Source organism: Camelus bactrianus, chromosome 8, assembly GCF_048773025.1.
Source record: "Camelus bactrianus isolate YW-2024 breed Bactrian camel chromosome 8, ASM4877302v1, whole genome shotgun sequence".
Lineage (NCBI taxonomy): Eukaryota > Metazoa > Chordata > Mammalia > Artiodactyla > Camelidae > Camelus > Camelus bactrianus.
The window spans coordinates 44,093,392-44,118,182 of NC_133546.1; the positions used below are offsets into that span (position 1 = coordinate 44,093,392).

At 32.3% G+C, this 24,791-nt stretch overlaps 1 protein-coding gene across 6 annotated transcripts in view; it reads left to right on the forward strand.

Moving 5' to 3' along the window:
- The window catches only part of WASF1 (WASP family member 1), a 123,290-nt gene that overhangs the window by 93,561 nt on the left and 4,938 nt on the right, over positions 1 to 24,791 (forward strand). For 4 of the 6 annotated variants that reach the window (XM_045524685.2, XM_045524683.2, XM_074368492.1 and 1 more), the window contains exons 2-6: positions 10,421 to 10,581; positions 17,143 to 17,277; positions 21,377 to 21,530; positions 22,613 to 22,757; positions 24,193 to 24,365. In XM_045524685.2, coding sequence (XP_045380641.1) covers positions 10,449 to 10,581; positions 17,143 to 17,277; positions 21,377 to 21,530; positions 22,613 to 22,757; positions 24,193 to 24,365 — 740 coding nt within the window. In that variant the 5' untranslated portion in view covers positions 10,421 to 10,448. The remainder of the gene's footprint in view (positions 1 to 10,420; positions 10,582 to 17,142; positions 17,278 to 21,376; positions 21,531 to 22,612; positions 22,758 to 24,192; positions 24,366 to 24,791) is intronic. The other 2 variants (XM_074368491.1, XM_074368490.1) reach the window with 2 other exon arrangements.

Sequence of the window (24,791 nt, forward strand, 5' to 3'; positions counted from 1 at the left end):
AACCCTAGCCTATCAAAATTTAATACTTAGCTATCATGACTTGAGATGAAAGATATAATTTATTAATTTTTGGTAAAGATAGCACTCTTAGGTCAGATTCTTTAAGCAATGGCCGGAGCATCTCAAAACAATCAAATAACTATTGGTGTTCTGTATGATTAATAGTTCTTTAATCCTGTGAGTGCCTAGTTTGGCTTTGTCATCTCTTTGTTTGTAGAGTTTTAGAGATTCATGAGTAGTGAATAGTTTTAAAGTTTACCCCTCATAACAGGGGAAATTGGTTAATTTTATGTATCCCTAAGGAATACATAAAAATTACTTAATTTTCTTCTGTTATACATAATTAATCGACTTCTAGTCTTAAGAAAGTAGGACTTTTCTTAAGTATTTGTTCCCTCAGAAATTCTTTTTTTTTCTGTTTTCAGATTTTTAAAAATATTTTTATTGAAGTGTGATCAGTTTACAATGTTGTGTCAATTTTTAGTGTACAGCACAATACTTCAGTCATAGAGGAAAATACATGTATTTGTTTTCATATTCTTTTTCATCATAAGTTACTACAAGATATTGAATATGGTTCCCTGTGCTATACAGAAATTCTTAAAGTATTTAGAATACTGAAATTTGTTTTTAGTAGTCATTTTATTCTAATTTATTCTCTTAGGTTATATAATATAATCCTTTAGTTTGCACAGTGCTCTTAACTTAGCATAAGTTTTTCTTATTTAATATTGTCATTTTTAAAAATTCAGGAACACCTTTAAACAATCATAAATCAGTTGTTTCATTGTGAATATAAAGAATTAATCACCTGTCATAATGACATAATAAAATACTTTTAATTCTTAATTATTATGCTCTTTAACTCATAAAGCGATTATTAACTATAATTATTTTATGGCAGTTTTTTTTAAGCCGTTATTTTATTTTCCTTAGAATTGTTAACAAAAAGTCCTTTAAACACTTAAAAAAAATAAATTTTATGGGCTATTTTTGAGTTCTAAAAGTAAGAATTTAGATAATTTATCTTTCTGATTTCTGAAGTCATAAAATTACTATGATATCTGTCTGGTCTTGGGTTATTTTAACACTTTACATACTACTTTATTCTTTTGCACATATATGTGTGTGCGTGTATGTGTATATGATATGTATATAACATAATATATGTATAATATAAATGATCTATATGATCCATACTTTCTCTTGGGAGGATGAAACAAGCAAGCCTGTGATTCCACAATACAAATAGTAAGATGTTATTTTTCTCAAATGTACTCCTTTTCCATGCACATAGAAAAGAGCAACTCCTTAGAATCATAATTAAATAGTTGCTTTAGAAAGGTATGTATGTATCTCCTCTCCACTCACTAACCTGAAAAATTTTTTTTTGCCATCTTACAGTTAATGGTTTTGCTCTTTTCCCCTTCATTTATCATCAACTATTGAACATCTTTCATTTTTTAGATCTTGGAAACACAAGATGAGTAAGACATGATTTTTTTGCCCTCTAGGAGCTCTTGTTCAGGCATAGACATGTAAACCTAGAAGTGCAATGCAAAAGAGTATAACTGGTCATATTTGGATGGATGCATATGTGGGTCAAAGTTGAGGGCACCAAAGAGTAGATAGTTACATCTGCTTAGGGGACTGAATCCTGCTTCAGAATAGAGATAATGCTTGAGTCTGTCTTGAAGATTTATTCTCTGTAAGGATAAGGAAGGGAAAAGCATTCTAGACAGAGAACAGCATGAGAAAAGGCGGGACTATAAAACAGCAAAATATGTTCAGAATGATTAGCGCATAAAGTAGAAGAAATGTAGTGGTGAATGAGGCTATGAATAGGGAGAGGCCTGACAGGAAGGAACCATTGAAAGGTTTGTTTTCATAGGAGAATGACATTACCAGATTCAAAATGTTGATAATATTCTTAAAGCTGTGGTGGGAGTGGTGATATAGATGGCATGGCAGGAAGAAGTTGTAAGCCTCTAAGTCCAACCACGTGGGAGATGCCCAGGTTTGAATTAAAGCAGTAGAAGTTAGAATTTAAAAAGAAGGTTAGAATATGAGAGGTGTTTGTGAGATAGAATTAGTAAAGCTTTATCTCCTATTGGATATAGTCAGGAATTGTGGTGGTAGGAAAGAATTAAAGATGATGCCTAGATTTGAAGAGGAAATGTAATGAGTTAAGTTTTGGACGAACAAATGTGAAGGATGTTCAGAAACTTCCAAGTACAGAAGTACAAGAGACAGTTGCATATATACATCTGCAACTTGGGAGAGAGATTTAGAGTTAAGAATGTTTGAACTTTTCGGTAAATATGCACTGAACATTTTTTTATGTGCCAGTGGTGTACCAGGTATCCAGCATACTATGAGGAACAAAATACACGATACCTACTTTAAAACTAATAAAGGAGAGAAATAGAAATCAGTCATGAAGATATGTGATTACAAACTGAGACAAATGCTATACAGAAAAATTATAGGGTCCTATGAGAAATTTTTAACCGAAGGACCTGATCTAGTCTAGGGCTGGGGGATCAGGGAATGCTCTTATTTGAGCTGAAATCTTAAGAACAAATAGGTATAGGGAAAGGATGGAATGTGGCCTGGGTAGAGGGAACATCAGCATCATACGAATAAAGTAATGAAAGGTTGTCAAACTGAGTTAAAAATAGTAATAAATGAAAAAGAAACACCTAACTGTATACTATAAAGTGACATGTATAAAACATAGGGATAGGGATACAAGAAAGTTCAATGGAAAAGTATGGGAAAAGCTATCATATCATATGTCATTTAAGCAAAAGCTGTATTACTAGAGATAAAGAGAGAACTTTATAATAATAAATGTACTTAATAACAAAGTCTCAAAATATATAAATCATATGGAGAATTTGATAAATCTGTAATCACAGTGGAATATCTTAACACATCCCTCTGATAGAAGCAGAAGACTAAAAATCACTAAGACTATGGAAGATTTGGGCACAATTAACAAATCTAACTAGTGGACATATGTAGAACACTGTAACCACCGACCACAAAAATATACATTCTTTATGTATAATTGATTATGTGCTGGGCAATGTGAAGTGTAAATGCTTCATATTTCTTCTCGATTTTGGATTGTACCTCATGGCTCATGCCATAGGAAGGACCCTTGTTGGCCATGTTGGCTGGGAGCAGCCACCCTCTCTTCCTGGGGCTTTTAGCTCTAGTGGGAGACAGGAACTCACCTTTACTGAGGACTGACTACATTTTGAAGGACTGAAATAATACAAAGTGTATACTCTGACTATAATGTCATTAAGCTAGAAATTAGTAACAAAAAGGTAATCAGAAAGTCTCCATATGTTTGTTAATCAAAATAATATACTTCAGTGGTAGAATGCATGCTAAGCATGCACGAGGTCCTGGATTCAGTCCCCAGTGACTCCATTAAAAAACAACAATAAATAAACCTAATTACCTCTCCCCCCCAAAAAACCCAAGCAAAATAACACTTCTAAATAACCCATGGATCAAATAAAAATCACAGTACAAATTAGAAAATATTTTGCAGTGAACAATTACATATCAAAATTTGAGGGATACAGTTAAATATATGCTTAGAGGGAAGTTTATAGCTTTAAAACCATATGCTTGAAATGAAGCTGTATATCAGTGAGCATCTATGTCAAGAAATTTTTTTTAAAAACCATCATATGAAGCTAACAGAAAGCAGGAGGGAAATAAAAAATCAATAATGAAATTCAGTAGAGCCAAAAATTGGTTCTCTAAAAAGACTAATAAAACTGATAAAACTCTTTGTGATTTAAAAAAAATACCATGCAAAGTTTATCAATGTAATAAATTTAAAAATATATTTTATAATCTTATAATAAGAGAGGCATAAGGATAATTTGGTGTCAATAAATTTGAAAATTTAAATGAAGTAGATAAATTTCTAGAAAATGCAGCTTACCAAAGTTAGCAATAAAAGTAGAGAATTTCAAAAATTCTATGACAGTTAAAGAATTCATAATATTCGACCTTCCCACAAAGGAAACTTGAGGCTAAATTGTTTCATAGTTTAACTATACCAAACTTTTAAGGAAAAAATTATTCATATCTTATACAAATCCTTCCAAAGAATAGTGAAAGAGGAACATATCCCAACTTGTTTTATTAGGCCAGGATAAACTTAATACAAAGTGAACAAAAAATGTACATTAATGTACAAAAGGACATTACATGAAAGGAAGATAATGGACCAACTTCTTTCATGAACATAAGTGCAAAAGTTACTAAACGTAGTAATAAACCAGAACCAAATCCAGCAATATATTAAAAAAAAAATCTTCCTATTTTGAGGCCAGCTAATTAGCATCCTTAATTCCAACTGCTATCTTAATTTCCCTTTTCCATGTACTGTTACACAGTAACAAATTCTGGAGACTAGAACACAGATTACCTCAGAGTGCCATTATTCTGCCCTACCACATATATCTCAACGAAGCTAAGTTTGTTCCAAAGGTGCAAAGTTGCTTAACATAAAAGAAATCACAATGGAATATTACTCAGCCATAAAAAAGAATGAAATAATGCCATTTGCAGCAACATGGATGGACCTAGAAATTCTCATACTAAGTGACGTAAGTCTGAAAGTGAAAGACAAATACCATATGATATCACTTATATGTGGAATCTAAAAAATGACATAGATGAACTCATATACAAAACAGAAACAGATTCACAGACATAGAAAACAAACTTTGCTTACCAGGGGAAGAGGGATAAATTGGGAGTTTGGGATTTGCAGATACTAAGTACTATATATAAAATAGATAAAAAACAAGGTCCTACTATATAGCACAGGGAACTATATTCAATATCTTGTAGTAACCTATAATGAAAAAGAGTATGTGTGTGTGTAACTGAGTCACTATACTGTACACCAAAGACTAACACAACCTTGTAAATCAACTATACTTCAATGTTTTAAAAAAGAAATCAGTCAGTGTAGTTCACCACATTAACAATAAAAGAAAGTCACATAACCATCATAATGTAGGAAAAATATTATAAAATCAGCATCATTATTTTAAAGAAATCTTAGCAAATTAGGAATACATAGGAATGCCCTTAATCTATTTTAAAATTGTCCACAAAACAAAGCAACAATAACAACAAAAACCCTACAGCAGGCATTTTGTGAAGTGTTGAAGACTTTCCCTTTTGGTTCAGGAAAAAAAGAACAGTACTCTTATTTCATGTTATATTAAAGATTCTAGCTAATGTGATAAGGAAAAAAAATTAAAAATAAATAAGTATTAGAAAGGAAGAGATAAACAATCATTATTCACATATAATAGATTGTATACCTTTTAAAAATCCAAAATAATTATAGATGGGTTATTAGAGATTAGGAAAGTCTCTGGATATGGGGTCAGTATTCAAAACTTAACTTAGTTTCTTCATATACAATAAAGAGAGAATAAAATATGCCATTTCCAATATTGTTAAAAATAATCATATACATACAAATGAATCTAACAAAGATGTATGATGTCTATTCTGAAAAATTATAGAACAGTATTAAGAAACATATTAAAAGCCACAAATAATTGGAGGGATACACTATGTTTGTGGATAGGAAGTTGCAGTGTTGTACAGGTATCAGTACTACCCAGTATGATCTATAGATTTAGTACAGTTCCTGTCAAATCCCAATGGGTGTGTTTGTGTGAGTGTAACTTGATAATCTGATTCTAAAATTCACATGGAAATACAAAGGGCCAAGAATAAACAGAACATCTTTGAAGAACAAGGTAGGAGAACTTGCCCTATTGGATATCAAAACTTACTGTAAAGTTCCATTAAGATTAGCTCTAGGTACAAACTAGTGGAATACTGTAGGGCCTCAAAATGGATTTAAAATACATAGAAATTTGTTTTATGACAAAAGTGCCACTGTAGAGCAGTAGGGAAAGAATAGTGTTTTCAGTGAATGGGGTTGAAATAATATAAGAAACACAACTGCTACCTCATACCATTCATAAAAATTAATTCCATGTCAATTATAGATTAGAAGTGCAAGGCAAAACAACAAAGCTAAGAGATAATATAAAAGGTTATATTTATGATCTTAGTGTAGAAAATGATTTAAAAATCTCTGCTTTAATACTAAACCTAAGAAAAACTGATAAATTTTACCACTTCCTCATAAAAGAAACACATCAAGAGAGTGAAATAGTAAATGACATGAGAAGATATTTGCATCTTATATGACCTTCAAAGGCTCATATCCAGTGTTCCTGTAAATCAACCCTAACACTACAAATGGTAAACAGAAGGTGAGCAAGAGCATTGAATAGGCACTTCACAAATGAGAAACATCCAAAAGATAAACACTTGGAGAGGGGCTTAAACTCTTAGTAACTGGGAAAAACACAAAACTTCAGTAAGTTATCACAATTTACTTACAAAATAGCTAGAAATTAAAAACTGACAGTGTCAAATGTTGTGAGGATGTGGAACAGCAGCTAAAAGGAATATACATTGATATAGTCGCTTTTGGAACATTTTGACATCATCATTCAAGCTGTATGTGTCCTTAACCTAGCTATTCTAAAGTACATTTCCAATAGAAGTGTGTACACTAAGACACCTGTACATGAATGTTCATGGTAGCATTATTCATAATAGCCTCAAAATGGAAACAACTCATGTACATATACTCAACATTAGAATGGGTAGACTATGGTGTAGTTATACAGTAGAGTTATCATACAGCATTGATAATGAACACTCTACAGTTACACAGAGCAACATGGATGAATGTTACAAATATAATGTTGACTGAAAAGGGCAAGACAGAATAATATATATCATATGGTTCTATTTACATAAACTTCAAACAGCAATCCAAACGAAACTATAGTGTTTAGAGTTACCTGCTTAAGGTGTGAAAGTATAAAGAAAAACAAAGAAATGGATGTATTGTAAGAGTCAGAATAATGGTTACCTTTGGGGAGGAATGAAGCAAGGGTGATTGGGGAGGAGACCAAAGTGGGAGGGTTCTGGGGTCCAGGCATTGTTTTATTCCTTAGGTTAGCTTGTGTAAATGTTTGCTTAAATCATTGAGTTGAACAATTTTGTGTACTTTTTTCTATGTGTTTCATATTGTATAGTTGTAAAAAGGTTTAAAAATAAAGAATGCTAAACGAACAGGTCAGAGGAGATGGATTTCATGCAAAAATTTGTTTTTAAAGAATGTTGAAGAAATAAATACACAGACCTATGGTCAATTAATTTTCGACAAAGGAGGCAAGAATATACAATGGAGAAAAGACAAGCAAGTGGTGTTGGGAAAACTGGATAGCAGCATGTAAATCAATGAAGTTAGAATACTCCCTCACTCCATACACAAAAATAAACTCAAAATGGCTTAAAGACTTAAATATAAGACAAGACACAATAAATCTCCTAGAACAGAACATAGGCAAAACATTCTCTGACATAAATCTTAGCAATGTTCTCCTAGGGCAGTCTACCCAGGCAATAGGAACAAGAACAAAAATAAACAGATGGGACCTAATTAAACTTACAAGCTTTTGCCTAGCAAAATAAACCATAAGCAAGACAAAACAGCAACCTACAGAATGAAAGAAAATACTTGCAAATGATGCGACTGACAAAGGCTTAATTTCCAGAATATATAAACAGCTCATACAATTTAATAACAAAAAAAAAAACCCAATCCAAAAATGGACAGAAGACCTAAATGTTCTCCAGTGAAAACATATAAATAGCCAATATGCACACAAAAAAATGCTCAATATCACTAATTATCAGAGAAATGCAAATCAAAACTACAGTTAGGTTCCACCTCACACTAGTCAAATAGCCATCATTCAAAGTCCATGAACAATAAATGCTGGAGAGGGTGTCAAGAAAAGGGAACCCTCCTACACTGTTGATGGGAGTGTAGTTTGGTTCAGCCATTATGGAAAACAGTATGGAGATTCCTCAAAAAACTAAAAATACAACTACCATATGATCCAGCAATCCCACTTCTGAAGGGTATATATCTGGTGGGAACTCTAATTCGAAAAGATACATGCACTCTAATGTTCCTAGCAGTACTATTTACAGTAGCAAACACATGGAAGCAACCTGAATGTCCACTAACAGATGACTGGTTAAAGAAGTTGTGTTATATTTATACAATAGAATACTACTTGGCCATAAAAAGAATAAAATAATGCCATTTGCAGCAACATGTGTGGACCTAGAGATTGTCATTCTAAGTAAGCCAGAAAGAGAAAGAAAAATACCACATGCTATCACTCATATGTGAAATCTAAAAAAAAAAAAGAAAAAAAGGACATTATGAACTCATGTACAAAACAGAAACAGATTCGCAGACATAGTAAACAGTCTTAGGGTTACCAGGGAAAGAGGGTGGGAAGGGATAAATTTGTGAGTTTGAGGTTTACAAATATTAGCAATTATATATAAAAATAGATTTTTTTTAAAAGTTTCTTTTGTATAGCACAGGGAACTATATTCAATATCTTGTAATAACCTTTAATGAAAATGAATATGAAAACAAATAGATGTATGTATATGCATGACTGAGACATTGTGCTGTACACCAGAAATTGACACATTGTAACTGTACTTCAATTAAAAAAAAAAGAAAAAGAATGTTGATATAGTAATACCTAAATGCAATTAGATTTATCCAAAACTTTCCATTTGGTAGTGATTAAAGTTCAGTAAATAATAAATGCCTTCCTTCAGTAACCATTGTTTACTACTAGGTAAGTATAAGCAGTCCTTACTTTGTATAGTAGTGTGGGACCAAAAAAATGACCATACAAACTAAAAGTGTATAAAACGATCTTAATAATCAATGGGAAAAATTACAGTTCTAGAATCTTTAAAAAATTTTGTCAGAACATTAAAAACTTTCCTTTGTTATGAATGTATGGGGAAATGTAAAAAGAAGTAAAACTAATATTAATTTAGGACAATGTAATATGAAACATTAGAAATAATTAGAATTACAGCGCTTTATTTCTTTGTAAAAAACTTACCAAGAGTAGTTTAACAGTGCTTTGCCTTCCCTTGTGTAACTTAGAAAAACAGCTAGCAGAGTGAGCATCTTTTTCTATGCCTTGGCAAATTGTCTTACTCTTTTCTACTAAACTTAGATCAGCTTCCAACATTTTATCCTTTGCACTTTGAATGTCCTGAAATATCTTTGAGAATTCCTGTATTGTGACTTCTTCTTTTTTGCTGTTGTCACTTCTTCTGGGACATACACTGTTTTGTCACAACCACTTTCCTCATTTATGACAATATTTGCACCTTCACTAAATTACTCTGACGGTGTATGTAGTGTCTTTCAAACAGTGGCAGTGGCATCATTCCTGCAATCAGCTCTTTCTTCTGCTACTCCACTTACATTCAATTTGAATTTCACTCCAGTGTTACCATTTTTCCTTTCTTTGCCACACTTTTCTCTTTGTTGGTCCATTCCCTCTTTCAGTTACCATTTTGTAAAATTTCATGAGTTTATCACTGAGAGGCAAAAAAGTAAACCAACTACATGCTTTGCTGTCTGTAGGCAAATTGAATAACAGATGAAGTAACCTATCACCAACAGACTTTGAAAAGAAGTGACATGACCGGACTGGTCACTGATCATGACATGCATCTCCTGTTAACATAGTAATTTGTGAACTGAAGTGCCAACAAAGGAGTTTGTACTTATGTAGTTGTTTACAGTTAGTATACTGTGGTGAGTAAAATTGGAACCATGTAGTTAGGGGACTGTGGTATTATTTGATTAAATTGTGGAATCTGAAATTTGTGTATATGGGAAGCCTGGGAAATGAGGACTCACTGTAATTCAAAGAAGGTTGAACTGTTTCATGAATTAAATAAAACATTTGATTGATTTTGATGAGATTGAGGATGTAGGGCTTCTTGGACTATTTGATTTCTGAGCTGTTGAATACCTGATACATTTTATGTGGAAATGTAAATTTGATACTATTCTTTCAGCTTCTTTAATCCTCTTAGGTGCTTCCGTAGTGAGGACCTGTCATACTCTCTAGAACAAAATCCCTAGCTATAATAAGTAAAAACAATGATTTTAGGAGAATAATAGCAATGGTGATTATGAATTCACCATGAAGCAACTGACATTCAAAGTAAGTTTTTTTTTAATTTTATATAATGTTGATGTTCTAATAATTGAAGATGAAAGAAGGTTAACAAATCAGTTTTGATTCATTTAGTCAAGTGACTCCATTTTCACCATCTTCATACTGACAAATATTTTATTATTAAATGTGAAAGATAAGTTCTTTCTCTGTGTTGGTTGAAACTGAAAAATGTTAATTTATTTGATTTTCTACAGGTGAACTGGCATAGAGGTTGATCTCAAGATGCCATTAGTGAAAAGAAACATCGATCCAAGGCACTTGTGCCACACAGCTCTGCCTAGAGGAATTAAGAATGAACTGGAATGTGTAACCAATATTTCCTTGGCAAATATAATTAGACAACTAAGTAGCCTAAGTAAGTATTTTTGTATCAATTAAAAATATTACAAACCAGAATGTTACACTTTAGGATATTAAATGGGGGGGGGATATTTAATGAGAAGAGTACAAAATAATCTTGAAAAACGTATTCATTTTAAGTAAAATTAATGAGTTTTAGAATCATTTCTTCTTCCCCTGTGTGTTTCTTATGGGAAAGGAAAATAAGGACAGAATCATTAGGAACAGAATCGCATGATGGATAAAAAAACTACTGAGATTGTCTTTAAAGTATGATTTGATCTATGAAAGGTTGAGCTAGAGTTGTACTTTTACTTGCTTGTTATTGCTGTTTATGTTTTTAGAAACTTCCAACTATTTGTGATTTGGGATACTAGTATCTCTTTATATGTATCTTATTAACCTAGGGAAATATTTTTATATTATCAAATACCTAAAAATGAAAGATTTGAGGTAGTAACTAACTAGTCAGAGGATTAATTTAGTCAAATGACATTAGGCCATTAGGCCATTAGGATATCAGTCAAGAGTCTGATTTGCAGCATGTTGTGAAAGTAGTAAGTGAACCTGGCTGCTGGCAGACAGAAGGTAAGCAGGTTGGTCAGATAATAAAGGCCAATGGAAGGGGCAGTTTACGGGAGGAGGAGAGACAGGCAGTGTGTTTCCATTATTACAGAACAGAGCTACTAGGTTAAGAAAGTGAATAAATTATTTCCCATTTAGTCTAAATTTAATGTTACAAAAATTTTTAGATATTCAGTTTATCTTTTGAATTGAAGGATTAGCTTTTTATTAGACATTTATATTTCAGTTTAAAGATGAAACAAGGTGTTCTTGGCCTAGATATCTTGTCTAAGTAGTCCTAGATTTATCAGCTATACCCACCCACCCCCGCAGATTGTCCTGATAAGCAGAATGGCTCCTCTTTTCTTTTCCTTTTAACTTTTGTCCTTTCTTTTTATAGTTTGAGTACTTAGCACAAGATAAAAAAAAAGGTTGTTAACCTGATTTGTTTCAAGTGAGAGCATTTGGACATATACATGTAAAAAGTTATATTTGAATGGTTTTTGTGAGAGCACTAAATTCTACATTGCCTTTGAAATAATTGTAAGATTAAATTAGAAGACTGTTTTGTTGACTTTAAGTATACTCCTTGTCCCTTTTGGTGATTTTTTTTTTTCAGGTTAGTTATTGCCAGTGAATCACTAACATTATATTGTTTACTTGTTTCTTCCTTGGGAAATTCAATATAGAATGTGCTTTTGACACAAGTCAAAAGAAAAGTTCTAGAAAGTGTATTAATATATGATTAATCATATTGTTTAAAGTCATTTGCTAGCACTAATTGGTTTTAAAGATCTGTTAGATATTAATAATGTAACATAATTTCATATAAAATTTATGTATAGTACATGTACATGGGTACATTAGTGTGTTAATATTAAAACACACGTTAAGAGCATAGAAATAACATTAATAAATTTGGTTAAATATTTCTTTAAAGTAAAACGAATATTGGATCTAGTATAGGCATCTTGTTTTAGGTATATTTTCAATATAGAATTTAGAATTAATGTAATGATTAAGGTTGTCGATTATGCAGTACTAATCCATTTCTTACATAACCTAGAGATGAAAATTTAAGGAATTTTCCAGTCTGGTATAGTCCATGTAATCAACATCTGTCAGCAAGCACATGATCATGTTGTAGCCAAACTCTTAAAACAGAAATACAGAAATACATTGTAAACAATAAAACTAGGTTTTGGGTGCTTCAGACTTGGAATCAGAGGCTATATAGGTATTTTCTAAGCAGTTGGTAGAGATTCAAAAAAAGAAAGAGAAAAAGCATAAAATATTGTAGCAAGGGGCAACGATAGTTTACCACCCTAGAATTAAGCTCTCTGGCAGCTTTCCCACTTGACATAGTTGAGAACCTGGAATTAAATTTAAAAGGCCTTTAGATAGCCAGAATAAACAAGCCCAAGCACTAAAGACTATGCATGTAAAATGACCAGTTGATTCCTCTCCAAGCTTGCTTTCTTTTACTTTGATAGTTCTGACAGGTTTGATAATGTGGTTTCCAAACGTTTATGCTTCAGAGCATTAAAAAAGAAGATATGGGGGTAGATAACAGAAGCAGGCATTACTGAAGGCAACCAAGAGAGGTAATTTATAGCAAAAAGAAGTGACATAAGGGAAAAAGCAACATAAAAACTGGAAAGAGGCCATTTAATGTAAAAGCAAATATTCTTATGCATTCAAGGCTGTCATTTCTCGTAATCAGTTAAATTATGTTTAATTTTTATTTGAGAAGACGGAAAAGCTGAGAGTAGATTTTACATCAGTTCCCGTTCAAAATAGTTAAAATAATAGTTAATGCATTAAATAATATCTGACTTAGAAAACTTGGCTATTCAAAACGGTTCTGGGTAATTGAGATTTTCACTTTGGCACTATTCCTAGCATCAGCAGTGCTACAGAACACAGTAGTGAAGGTCAGCTCCAGGGCTTAGCATGGCTTAGGGGTGGACATCATCCTGACCTCTTCCTTGCAAAAAATATACATCCTAGTTCAGTATTTTTCCTAGTAGAACACAATTCTGTTTTATAATAGATATTTACTGAAAACCTAGGCTTCTCTTTATTTAAATTTTTTCTGCTATACCGAAAAAAATTTCCTATGTTATTACTTTCTTATTTAGCAACCATTGGGACTCTTAACTACCTGAGAGATCTTTTACCATTTTTCTCTTCCCAAGGCTTTTATTCTGTTGAATAGTCAGTTCATGCTGCCAAGATGAGCTGATAGAACCTACTTCTTGTTCTCAATCATAGAAAATTTGACAGATAGATAGCAAAATGGATGGGTAGGAGAGCAGATAAATAGATTGGCTTGATAAGACTAATCTGATATAAATAATGGACAGGTAACACTGAATAATTTTCTGTGTGATAAAGGTACGTTTCTTGTCCAAAAAGAGCATACCACATTTAATTGAGGAGTCTAATATGATGAATACTGAAACCAGCTGAGTTTCAAGCAATGTGAGCATGTATATAATTAAAGCCATGAGTTTTAGATTAAAGGAACTGAGAAAAGAGAGGTGAACATAGGTGAAGTTATTAGAGGAAATTTGCTAAATGAAATGTGAATTGAATTGGGCCTTTAAGGAACAAAAGAACTTGGAAAATGGAGAGGAATGAGGGAGGAAGGCATTTTAACTTGCACAAAGAAGTAGACAAATGAATGGGGGCAAAAATAAATATATGAGGAGGATAAGAGGGATAAATGATACTGGAAAAATATGGTGGAACTTGATTATGGAAGACAATGTTAGATGAGAGGATTTAGACCTTAACATCAGAGATAATGAGACATCAGATTCTTGAGTAGAGACATAGTATAATAAATGTAAGGTTAAGGTTACTTGGAATTCAGATACATACACAGTCAGTTTTACATTACAACTTAATTCCTTTTATCTCTCTCAGGGAGGGAAGGAGGAGGTAGATTTAGAAACTAAGAATAGATGTGATGAAAAGAGATGGGGTGTTAATTCACTGAAGTGTTTTGGCACTTAAACCTGAGGTGAGAAAAGCGTAGACTCTTTTTTTTAAAAAAGATCTGTTAAAACAAACAAACAAAACCTATGGGCCCTCTTTCCAGAAAAATGCAAATACATTAAAAAAGCTGCATATAATTTCAGGTGGTATACAGACTATAAGTTAAACAGCCATGTATTAAACTAAGTTCTTTTAGGGATGGAATTACCTCTTCTAGATCTCTGTATCCCAAGTACTTGATGAATAAATGAATAGCTTTATACTTGCCTTTTCTTCCACTTGGGATGCTTCCCTTATCTGCCAGAGAAACCCTGTGTCTCTGAAAGTGTCTCTAATAACGTCCAACACCCAAAAGTTAGATGCTTCTTTCTCTGTGCTCTGCGGCTCTTAGCTCATTTTATAGTAAGAGCTGCCTGTTGTTGAATTCCTGTCCCGCATCAGGTACTCTACTAGCTCCCATCGCCCCCCGTCCCGCCTTTTTTGTTTCCTTTTCTTATAACTTCTTTTTTTTTAATAAAAAAACTTTTCCCCTAACAGAGGCACTGGGGATTGAACCCAGGGCCTTGTGCACGCCAAGTGTGCGCTCTACCACTGAGCTTTATCCCCACACCCTGTAACTTCTTTTTGAAGGAGATATTTTTATTCCTATTTTACAGGTAAGGAAATTGATGCCAAGGCCTCAAAGTGAATGGAACAAAGTTTTGGACTTATTTATTAAATTGGTTTTCATGTTTATTTAAATGTCTGTTTCTTCTCCCTCTGCTCAAAACTCATCAGTGGCTGAGACCTTCTTCCAATCATTTTTATATCTCCAGGGTCTGGTACATTGTCTCAGTCATTTTGATTTTAAGAATATATGTGAGTGAATGAATATGTAAAAATTATCCTTTTTCTCTTAATTTATTATAGAGAGATTAAAGGTCTGATTTTTTTCCTAAAGATTATAAAATCTTCTAGGACAGGAATTTTATACTTTACTTTTTGGTGACTTCAGTAGGAAATACATCTGGCACAGGGTGAGCCCTCAGTAAATGTTTGTTGATTTAACTGATAATATATTGAAGTGCTTTGAAAAAAAAGACAACATTGTTCAAATGTAAACTGGTGAGATTAATGAATTCATTCTGTAAGTATTTAGTACTCTGTTATAGGAACTGTCTCTGTAGCACTTACTGTTGAGCTACATTTTACCTTCACAATATCCTTGAGTCTAAAATGTCTTGATTTAGGAATACTATCAATTTTTTTTTCAAAGGTACAAGTAGTAATTGACTCATCTTTGTATTGGAGTATTTATTTCTTTATATGTTCTAAATACACTTGAAATTTTAAAATTATAGGTCATCTAAAACTCCCTGGCTTATTTATTAGATAGAAATTTCTATTTCTCCTTTTAGAATGTGATTATTTTGGCTTATTCCTTTCAGTAATGGAAATTTACTTGACTGGAGAAACAAGTGATTTTAGATTTATGTTGACTTTTAAGAAATAGAATGAGAAAATGTAAAATATCTCTCATAAATTTTCAGAATTTTGAGATAGATCACCTACTAGGTCTATGAAGAATCTTGGATTCTGCCACTTGGCCTAAAATACAGTTCTAGTGTAGAATCTATTTATGAATGTGATTGGGATTAAGAGATGTGTTATTTGTGTGTACTTTTACATTGTAACCTCTAACCCTCATCGGGTGGATAGATAGGGATAAAGCAAGAGAGGTATTTCCAATTTTTAAATTGAGTTATAGTCAGTTTACAGTGTTGTATCAATTTCTGGTGTACAGCACAATTCTTCAGTCATACATGAATATACATATATTCATTTTCATACTCTTTTTCGCCATGAGCTACTACAAGATCTTGAATATATTTCCCCGTGCTGTACAGTATAAACTTGTTTATCTGTTTTATATGTATCAGTCAGTATCTGCAAATCTCAAGTTCCCAGTTTATCCCTTCCCACCCCCCTTCCCCCTGGCAACCACAAGTCTGTATTCTATGTCTGTGAATCTGTTTCTGTTTTATATATAAGTTCATTTGTCTTTTTTTTTTTAGATTCCACATATGAACGGTATCATATGGTATTTCCTTTTTCTTTCTGGCTTACTTCACTTAGAATGACATTCTCCAGGGACATGCATGTTGCTGCATATGGCATTATGTTATCATTTTTTTATGGCTGAGTTGTATTCCATTGTATAAATATACCACATCTTCTTTATCCAGTCATCTGTTGATGGACATTTAGATTGTTTCCATGTCTTGGCTATTGTGAATAGTGCTGCTATGAACATTTGAGTGCAGGTGTCTTTTTGAATTAGGGTTCCTTCTGGATATATGCCCAGGAGTGGGATTGCTGGGTCATATGGTAAGTCTATTCCTAGTCTTTTGAGGAATATCCATACTGTTTTCCACAATGGCTGGACCAAACTGCATTCCTACCAACAGTTTAAGAGGGTTCCCTTTTCTCCACAGCCTCTCCAGCATGTATCATTTGTGGACTTTTGAATGATGGCCATTGACTCGTGTGAAGTGATACCTCATTGTAGTTTTGATTTGCATTTCTCTGATAATTAGTGATACTGAGCATTTTTTCATGTGTCTATTGGTCATTCGTATGTCTTCATTGGAGAATTGCTTGTTTAGGTCTTCTGCCCATTTTTGGATTGGGTTGTTTGTTTTTTTCTTATTAAGTCATATGAGCTATTTATATATTCTAGAAATCAAGCCCTTGTCAGTTTCATCTTTTGCAAATATTTTGAATATTTCCATTTTAGACACTAGTCACCTACCAGAAAGTGGTAAAGCTAGTATTTAAAACCATGTTTCCCAGAATTTGTGTTTTTTTTCCCACTTTATCACAATTGGGTTACTTTAGGCTAGGGTTTAAAGTTTAAACTAATTTCAAATAAATGCCAAATTCATTAGTCAGCATTTTTCAAAGGTTGAATTGTTTGATGTTTATCTCCGATCACATTAAATTTTATGGTATGTATTTCATTTCTGCTTAGGTAAATATGCTGAAGATATATTTGGAGAATTATTCAATGAAGCACATAGTTTTTCCTTCAGAGTTAATTCATTACAAGAACGTGTGGACCGGTTATCTGTTAGTGTTACACAGCTTGATCCTAAAGAAGAAGAATGTAAGTTTATTGATATTATATTTTCTTTCACATGTATATTTTAGGTTAGGTGGAATGCGTGATATATATTTAAGAACAATATTAAACATGAATTTATTAAAAAGTAATAACTGGGAGAAATGTACTTTAATTCATCAAAGAAGTAAGTGCATACACTCACACACAAGAAAAACATGAATTTACTACAAATCTTTTTTACCCACGACCTTTGTTGTACATGTTGTAATAGATCAGTGGATTATCTATAAATGCCATTAGCATGAATTTTCTGGGTTTTCTACTCTTTTTTCCCTTTTTTTACCTCTTCTTTTTGTATAATAAATAGCTCTTCATGTTTTGACATAAATTTTTTTTTAGGCAGGCTTTTCTTCCATTTTCTTTCTCATTTCTTTTCTTCCTTATAATTTATTTATATACTTTCGTCTTAGAAATAAAAATATTTGAAAATTACCTGAAATTCTTAGGTTTGATTCTGTAAAAATGCAATTCCTTTTAACATGCTTTTGTGTGTGCATATTGCTAAATTGCTAAAATCTGATCTGGTTATTTAAATGTTACTTCCCATTTTAAAGGATCATTTCCAAAAAAACCAAAAAACAAAATGCCAGTATGTAGGACAAAAATTTTCTATACTGAGATATAAAGCTAGGGATATCAGGTTAAGAAAACTACATTACAGGCTAAAATAATGGTAGAAACTTTAGTGGTGAAACATTTCTTGCCTTGATAGAATACATTGACCAATCATATTTCTCAAATGCCTCTTTCTGTTTTTCTTTTAACCAAAAGAAATGAAACTACTAAGAACATAATCTACCCTAGAGGATTATTTAATGTGAATCTCTTATAATCCTCTCTTCAAAATATTTTTTGTAGAATAATATTTTTTAAATGCAAGTTATATAATAGATCTAAACTTGAACAATAAGACTATTAAAGGTTATCACTAGAAAAAGCAAAGGAAGAATATAATGATTGATGTTTTAGTAATGGCATGAACTTCTTCTGACATAACTAATTTAATACATGAATAAGGAGAGGTAATTTACTATGCTATGTTTCTACTGCATCCAAAGATGGAAAGTTATATAGATCTGGATATGAGAAAAAACCAAGACAGTACTTAAAAAAAAAATCAAACAGCTTTCTTGAGATATATTTCATACACCCTACAATTAATTAACTCATCTAAGGTTAAAGTGTACAGTTCAGTGGTTTTTAGTCTTTTCACAGAGTTGTGCATCTATCACCACAATCAGTTTCTGGAAAATTTTCACCCTCCTCCCAAAAACCCTTTATCATAGCAGTCACTTCCCATCCGCCCTTCTCCCTAGCCTCTAGTAATCACTAACCTACTTTCTTTCTCTATGAATTTGCCTATTCTGGACATTTCATATAAATAGAAACATACAATATATGGTCTTTTGTGATTGGCTTCTTTCACTTCTTAGCATAATGTTTTCAACATTGGTTCATTTTGTAGAATGTATTGGCATTTCCCTGATGACTAAAGATGTTGAGCATCTTTTCATGCCTTATAAGCCACTTAAGTGACAAGTCACTCGGCAGGAAAATGGTGGAGCTAAGATTTGAAACCAGGGTTTAAATGACTTACTGGCCATTTTTGAATCTTCTTTGGAGAAATGTCTGTTCATATCCTTTTCCCATTTTTAATTTGGATTATTTTTCTTTTTATTGTTGAGTTAAAAGAATTCTATATATAGTCTGAATCCAAGTCCCAAATCTTATGATTTGCAAAGATTTTCTCACATTCTGTGGGTGATATCCTTTAAAACGTTTATGTATATTAGTTACACCTCGTGAAATTCTTGAAATCATTGCTAATGTTAAAAAAATATTTTATGGCTATATGTTCAAGTATGTCATTTACATCCAAAATTTCTTTTTTAAATAACTTAAACATTTCAGTTATAAGTACATTTCATATAATAATATAGAAATACATAGGCAGTTCTTTTATGTAACAGAAATAAAAATTAACATTTACTTTCAAAACGCTTTCAAAATTTTAACATATTTTAGCATTCTCATTAAAATTGAAAATGAAACAAATAAATAACTTAAGATGCGTTTAAGTGTTAAAAAATTCTTAATGGGCCAGGAAAGGAAAATTGTTCCATTTCCTTTAAAATTATGTGGAGCACTGGGGAGAAATTCAGAACCTAAAAGTTGAACTACTTAATTTGAAATTGTTTTGGGGAAGTTGGATAGAGGAATTTTCAAAGTTATTTAACCTAGATTTTTTAACTCAGTGAAAGTTTAAGCAAAGTAACATTATAAGTACAATTACAGAGTGTAATATCAGTATTTGGGGTTTTTTAATTACCATTAAATAGTAAGTAACAATGAGAACTACCAATATAATTTAGAAAGTGTAAAAAACTGAATTTTTAAACAAAGACCTGTGCAATTATATTTAATTCAATTATGTTTACAAACATGTGCTGACTTACTGTTTTGTTATAATACTAAGTAATATCAAATGTCATTGTTGGCAGCTGTCACAGTGGTCTGTTGACAAATTAGAGAAATGACAAATGAGAGTTGAAGATAGAAAAATGCTTACTAATTTACATGTTTTTTATATCCTTTTCTAAGGACGTTTTGGAAGATTAAACACTAGGTTTCATACTTATGGTTAATAAGGAGGAGTAAGAGAGTGGCAAGAATTGATCCATTTTGATTGCAGAAAACTGAGGCCACTTCTGACATGAGCCAGGGGAACAGTGTGTGGTATTGTGGCAAAAGGATTAGCTTCAAAGGCAGACAGATCTAAGTTTTCTGTTCTGACTCTACCACTTATTAACCATTTTACCTTGGGCCAGTTATATAATGTTTTCTATTTTCTTCTGTTTAAAAATGAAATAATTCCTATCTCATTAAATTGTTGTAAGATAAGTAAAAATTAGTGAAAGCTTCTAGCACTATAGTATGTACTCATTAAATATCCTTCATACTACTCTTTAGTGATGGTAGGAGAAAAACTTTTTTCCTTCTCTGAATTTTATTATGGTGTTTTTAAGTGTGTTACAAGTCAGGTAGCAGTAGAATTGCTGGAAATGCAGTCATTGTATGGCTATTGCATTGCCAGCCTCATTGCTCCATTTATTTCATAAATCCAAACTTTCATGTTGAGTGAGTTTTATTTGTGAGGATGAAAGAGATATTATTTTAGGGAGAAAAATAATTTAAGAATTTTTATGATTATTTAGTACTGACCTTTCTATGATATAAAGTATCTATACTTAAGCTATATTAAATATGTAAGAAATCACCTAATTTTTTAATATCAGGAACTCACTCTAAGAGTTAAGAATCTAGTATTTTGGTACATTTCTTATTTTAACATGCTTCACCGTCCAAAAGAAAATGAGTAAATGAAGTTATTTTAAACCCTCATATATATATGATGGGGCTGTGCTAGTTACTGAAGACACTAAAGTACAAGATAGTCTCAGTCTTCAAGAGCTTAGTTAAGGAGAGGTCCTTATAAAGATAAAAGATAAGTGAAATAAACAATAATACAGATTGCCGGGTACTTGAAAATTTCATTTTCTTTACAGTAAGTTTGTTTTAACTTTATAGTACATTTATCATATTTATAGTCTCCTAGCATAGAGGGCAATAGTGTGTTTAGCCCACTGACATGCCACTGATAATTTAATTCCTTCGGTGTTATTGATATAAGCTAAATGAAATTAATAAAGGGAGATGAAAAGAAAATTATAGAAAAAAAGAAGAGAAGAATGTAGGTTGGTGGGAGCTGGGGATGGCAAGTAGAGAAAAGAGAAAGATGTATTTGATGGGAAATGTAGGATACGCTTCAGGTGTCATTAGAACCTTTTGAGCCTCAGAAATCAAAAGCTGCATTAAAACCCATCTGATTGGGAAAATAAAGCACAAATTGATTTGGGATACAATGATAGAGCATTAAAAATATGGTTCCTGATTCATAAGCCACTACAGTCAGAACCTTCTGATCCATGCTGACTTTTAAATAAAGACAGTATATGAATTTGCCCTTATGTTAAATCATCTTAGTAAATAAAACAAAATACATTTTGGATTTTTATTTTAGTGTCTTTGCAAGATATAACAATGAGAAAAGCTTTCCGAAGTTCTACAATTCAAGATCAGCAGCTTTTCGACCGCAAGACTTTGCCTATCCCATTACAGGAGACATATGATGTTTGTGAACAGCCTCCACCTCTCAATATACTCACTCCTTACAGGTCAGTAGGCTAATAAATACAAAGGCCAGTTATTTATCTCAGACTTCAGATTGAAACAGGTAGTAGTGTACCTTTAAATGCTAAATCCCCAAACATTTTTTATATCACTGGACTCCTGACCAATGCATAGGGCCCTCTTTGTCCACCACCTTTAGAAAACCTTTGCTTTATTCACTAGGTAAGTTCCCAAGGTTCTGGTATACAAAAGACAAGACTTATTCAAAGGAGTTGTTTTAACAAGTATTTTTTTAAAAAGCCAATGGCAAATATTAATATGAAGGGAAAAGAAGTTGTTATTGTCTTTTTAATTTAATTTCTAATTGGATAGAATGAAAAAAATAAAGAATTCAAAATCCCACCACATTAATAAAATAAATACTGTTTTTTCTTGTTCTTGTCCACTCTTGATCTATATGCATTAAATTTTTGTATAATGAATATGTAGTATCTCTTTAAAATTTTTTTTATCATTAAAAAAATCTGGAGTTATTAAGCCTTTCTTTGGAGTCTTTCACATGAATTGTTAAATGGGTCATTTAAGAGGTATAATACATATCCTGGATAAAATGGTATTTGGATAGTTATTTGAAACTATCTGTCAGTAGGCAAGTGATTGGATGTAACTTACTACTAGAATGTCTATTCGATGATATTTTTTGGATTTCGTAAGATGATTAGTAAATGAGAGTATTGGCAGACACCCTGTATAATTTCTCTATTCTAAATGATGTTATTATCCTTTCAGGCTTTTATCTTTGGCAGAATCATTTGTAATTATTGGCATTTCCCACAGGACTTCTAGAAAACATGGTATTCAGTAGAAGTTAGGGATGAAAATTGTCCAGCTGTACTTTAAATTATTAACACTAACTCTGAAAAACTTTTGGTTTTCCATTTTCCTTAGTTTCCTGTCTGATTTGTGAGTTCTGTTGGTGCCTATTCTGATTTATTTTGTCAGTATTTTTACACATGCTGTATTTTGTTAATGTAGGAGGAAAAAAAACTGTAGTAAAATTATTTCAATTCTGATTGTCTCTTTAAGTCTTACTAATGTATGTTTTAATTGATATTTTATATTTCAGAGATGATGGTAAAGAAGGTTTGAAGTTTTATACCAATCCTTCATATTTCTTTGATCTATGGAAAGAAAAAATGTTACAAGATACAGAGGATAAGAGGAAGGAAAAGAGGAAGCAGAAGGTATTACAAGAAATTCAAAAAATTGAAGTTAGTTTTCACATATTTCTGTTTTGTTGTATATATGGAACTTTGTAAATGCTGTACTTTGACAGTTTTGTTTGGTCCATATGGTCAAATACACAGAAAGATCGCAGTCTAATGGGGAGCAAATAAGCACTTAGGTTATTATAACATGGTGTGATAAGTATGCTAGCAGAGGTATGCATGGAGGGTTTGGGTGGCACAAAATAGCACCTGCTCTAAACAGAAGACAGGGACACTTCAACAAAGCTTATAATGAATCTTGAAGAACAAATAGGAATTAAGTGGATCAGGGAAGAGACAGGCATTCTGTTAAAACGAAGCAAAGGAATATTGTGCAGATATTGGTAAAGTAGATTAAGTTAATGTTTTCTTACCATAGAGCATATCCTAAATGTTCTGGAAAGGTTATTACATTCTCACTAAATTCCTATCATCTGTCTGCTCTGCTGTCATTTCTGCTTTCTAATAAAATTCACTTGGATATGTTTTATTCCATGTTAATGATAACTAGAAATACAGAAGGAGAAGACAAAGTTGGATGTAGGCAGAATTATGGAGGAGGCAGCATCTGTCTTTATAATCCCTCTGTTTCTCCTGTAGCTATCTCTTCTCTCTCCGCTCTTCTCCACAATGCCTACATGTCATTATTTTCTGCACTAGACAGTGTACCAGTGTTCTAGCCAGAGTTTGCAAACTGGTGACTGGTAGCCCAGACTAAGCCAGCAAGCAGTGTTTTGTTTGACAAACACAGTGGTTTTAAAATTTTTATTTGGAATGCCTTAGATGGACATACCAGTCTAGTTCACTGCAGGCCTTATCTTATACCTGACTCTTTTTATTCATGTTACTTGCTTGGCCTCTTTGGAATTTGACTTGTTACACCTACCCTAGACCTTTCTATGCTTTTTCTTTCACAGTTTGCATCATTTTTTTCAAATACCCTATTTTCTATTGAATGATACAGTTATTATGGTTTAACTGGGTAATTGGATTTTTTTTCTAATGTATTGGCTACATAATTAATTGTCAGATTAACATAACCTTAGTAAATTTTCACCTTTTGGCTAGAGGTAGACAGTTACCATTAATGATAGAAATTTCACTCATTGTAGCAAAAACTGATAGATGTGGGAGCAAAGTTGCATCTTTTTTCATCTGACAGGACTTTCTAACATAAAGTTTTATTATTTAGGCATACTATTTTTATCTGCTGTATCAATTCCAATTGGAGGTTCAAAAACATGAGAAATTGTGATTACAAGCAAACTAGCTAACTTAGCTCTGAATGCACAAATGAATTGTCTCTGTTACTTTTACTGTATTATGATAACATTGTCTTTTTCAATATTGATGTTAAAATTCTATTTTGATTATTATAACCTCTTTTTTAAAATGTAGCATTTCAGCATTTGGCTTTGTTTCAATACATCTGTTATAGCAGAAAAATCTAGATCGTCCTCATGAACCAGAAAAAGTGCCAAGAGCACCTCATGACAGGCGGAGAGAATGGCAGAAGCTGGCCCAAGGTCCAGAGCTGGCTGAAGATGATGCTAATCTCTTACATAAGCATATTGAAGTTGCTAATGGCCCAGCCTCTCATTTTGAAACAAGGTTTCTTTTCTTTTGTTTGTTTTTTTAACAAAATTAATGGTAAAACACTGACTTTATTTCTAATACCTGTAGCTCTAAGTCTTAGGTCCTGAACTGTTGAATTGACAGACTCTAGTGTATAAATATTGAGTTGATTTTGAAACCCTGACCACTGTTTCCCTATTGAAGTCTGATCTTGGGCAGGTCGTTTTCATACTTGGACTTTAGTTTTGTCATCTGTAGGAAGAAGTGGTTGGAGTAGATGACCTTCAGGGTTGTTTTAGCTTTCATGTGAAGTCTCAACTCCCTCTCAATAGTTCAGGCAGAGTCGGCTAGAATTTCGTAATACAGTAACAAGGTCTGGAGGTGTTTTGTTTTGTTTTGTTTGAAGTACTATTGATTCACTATATATAAAATAGGAGTTGAAAAGGGGCTATATTTTGTTCC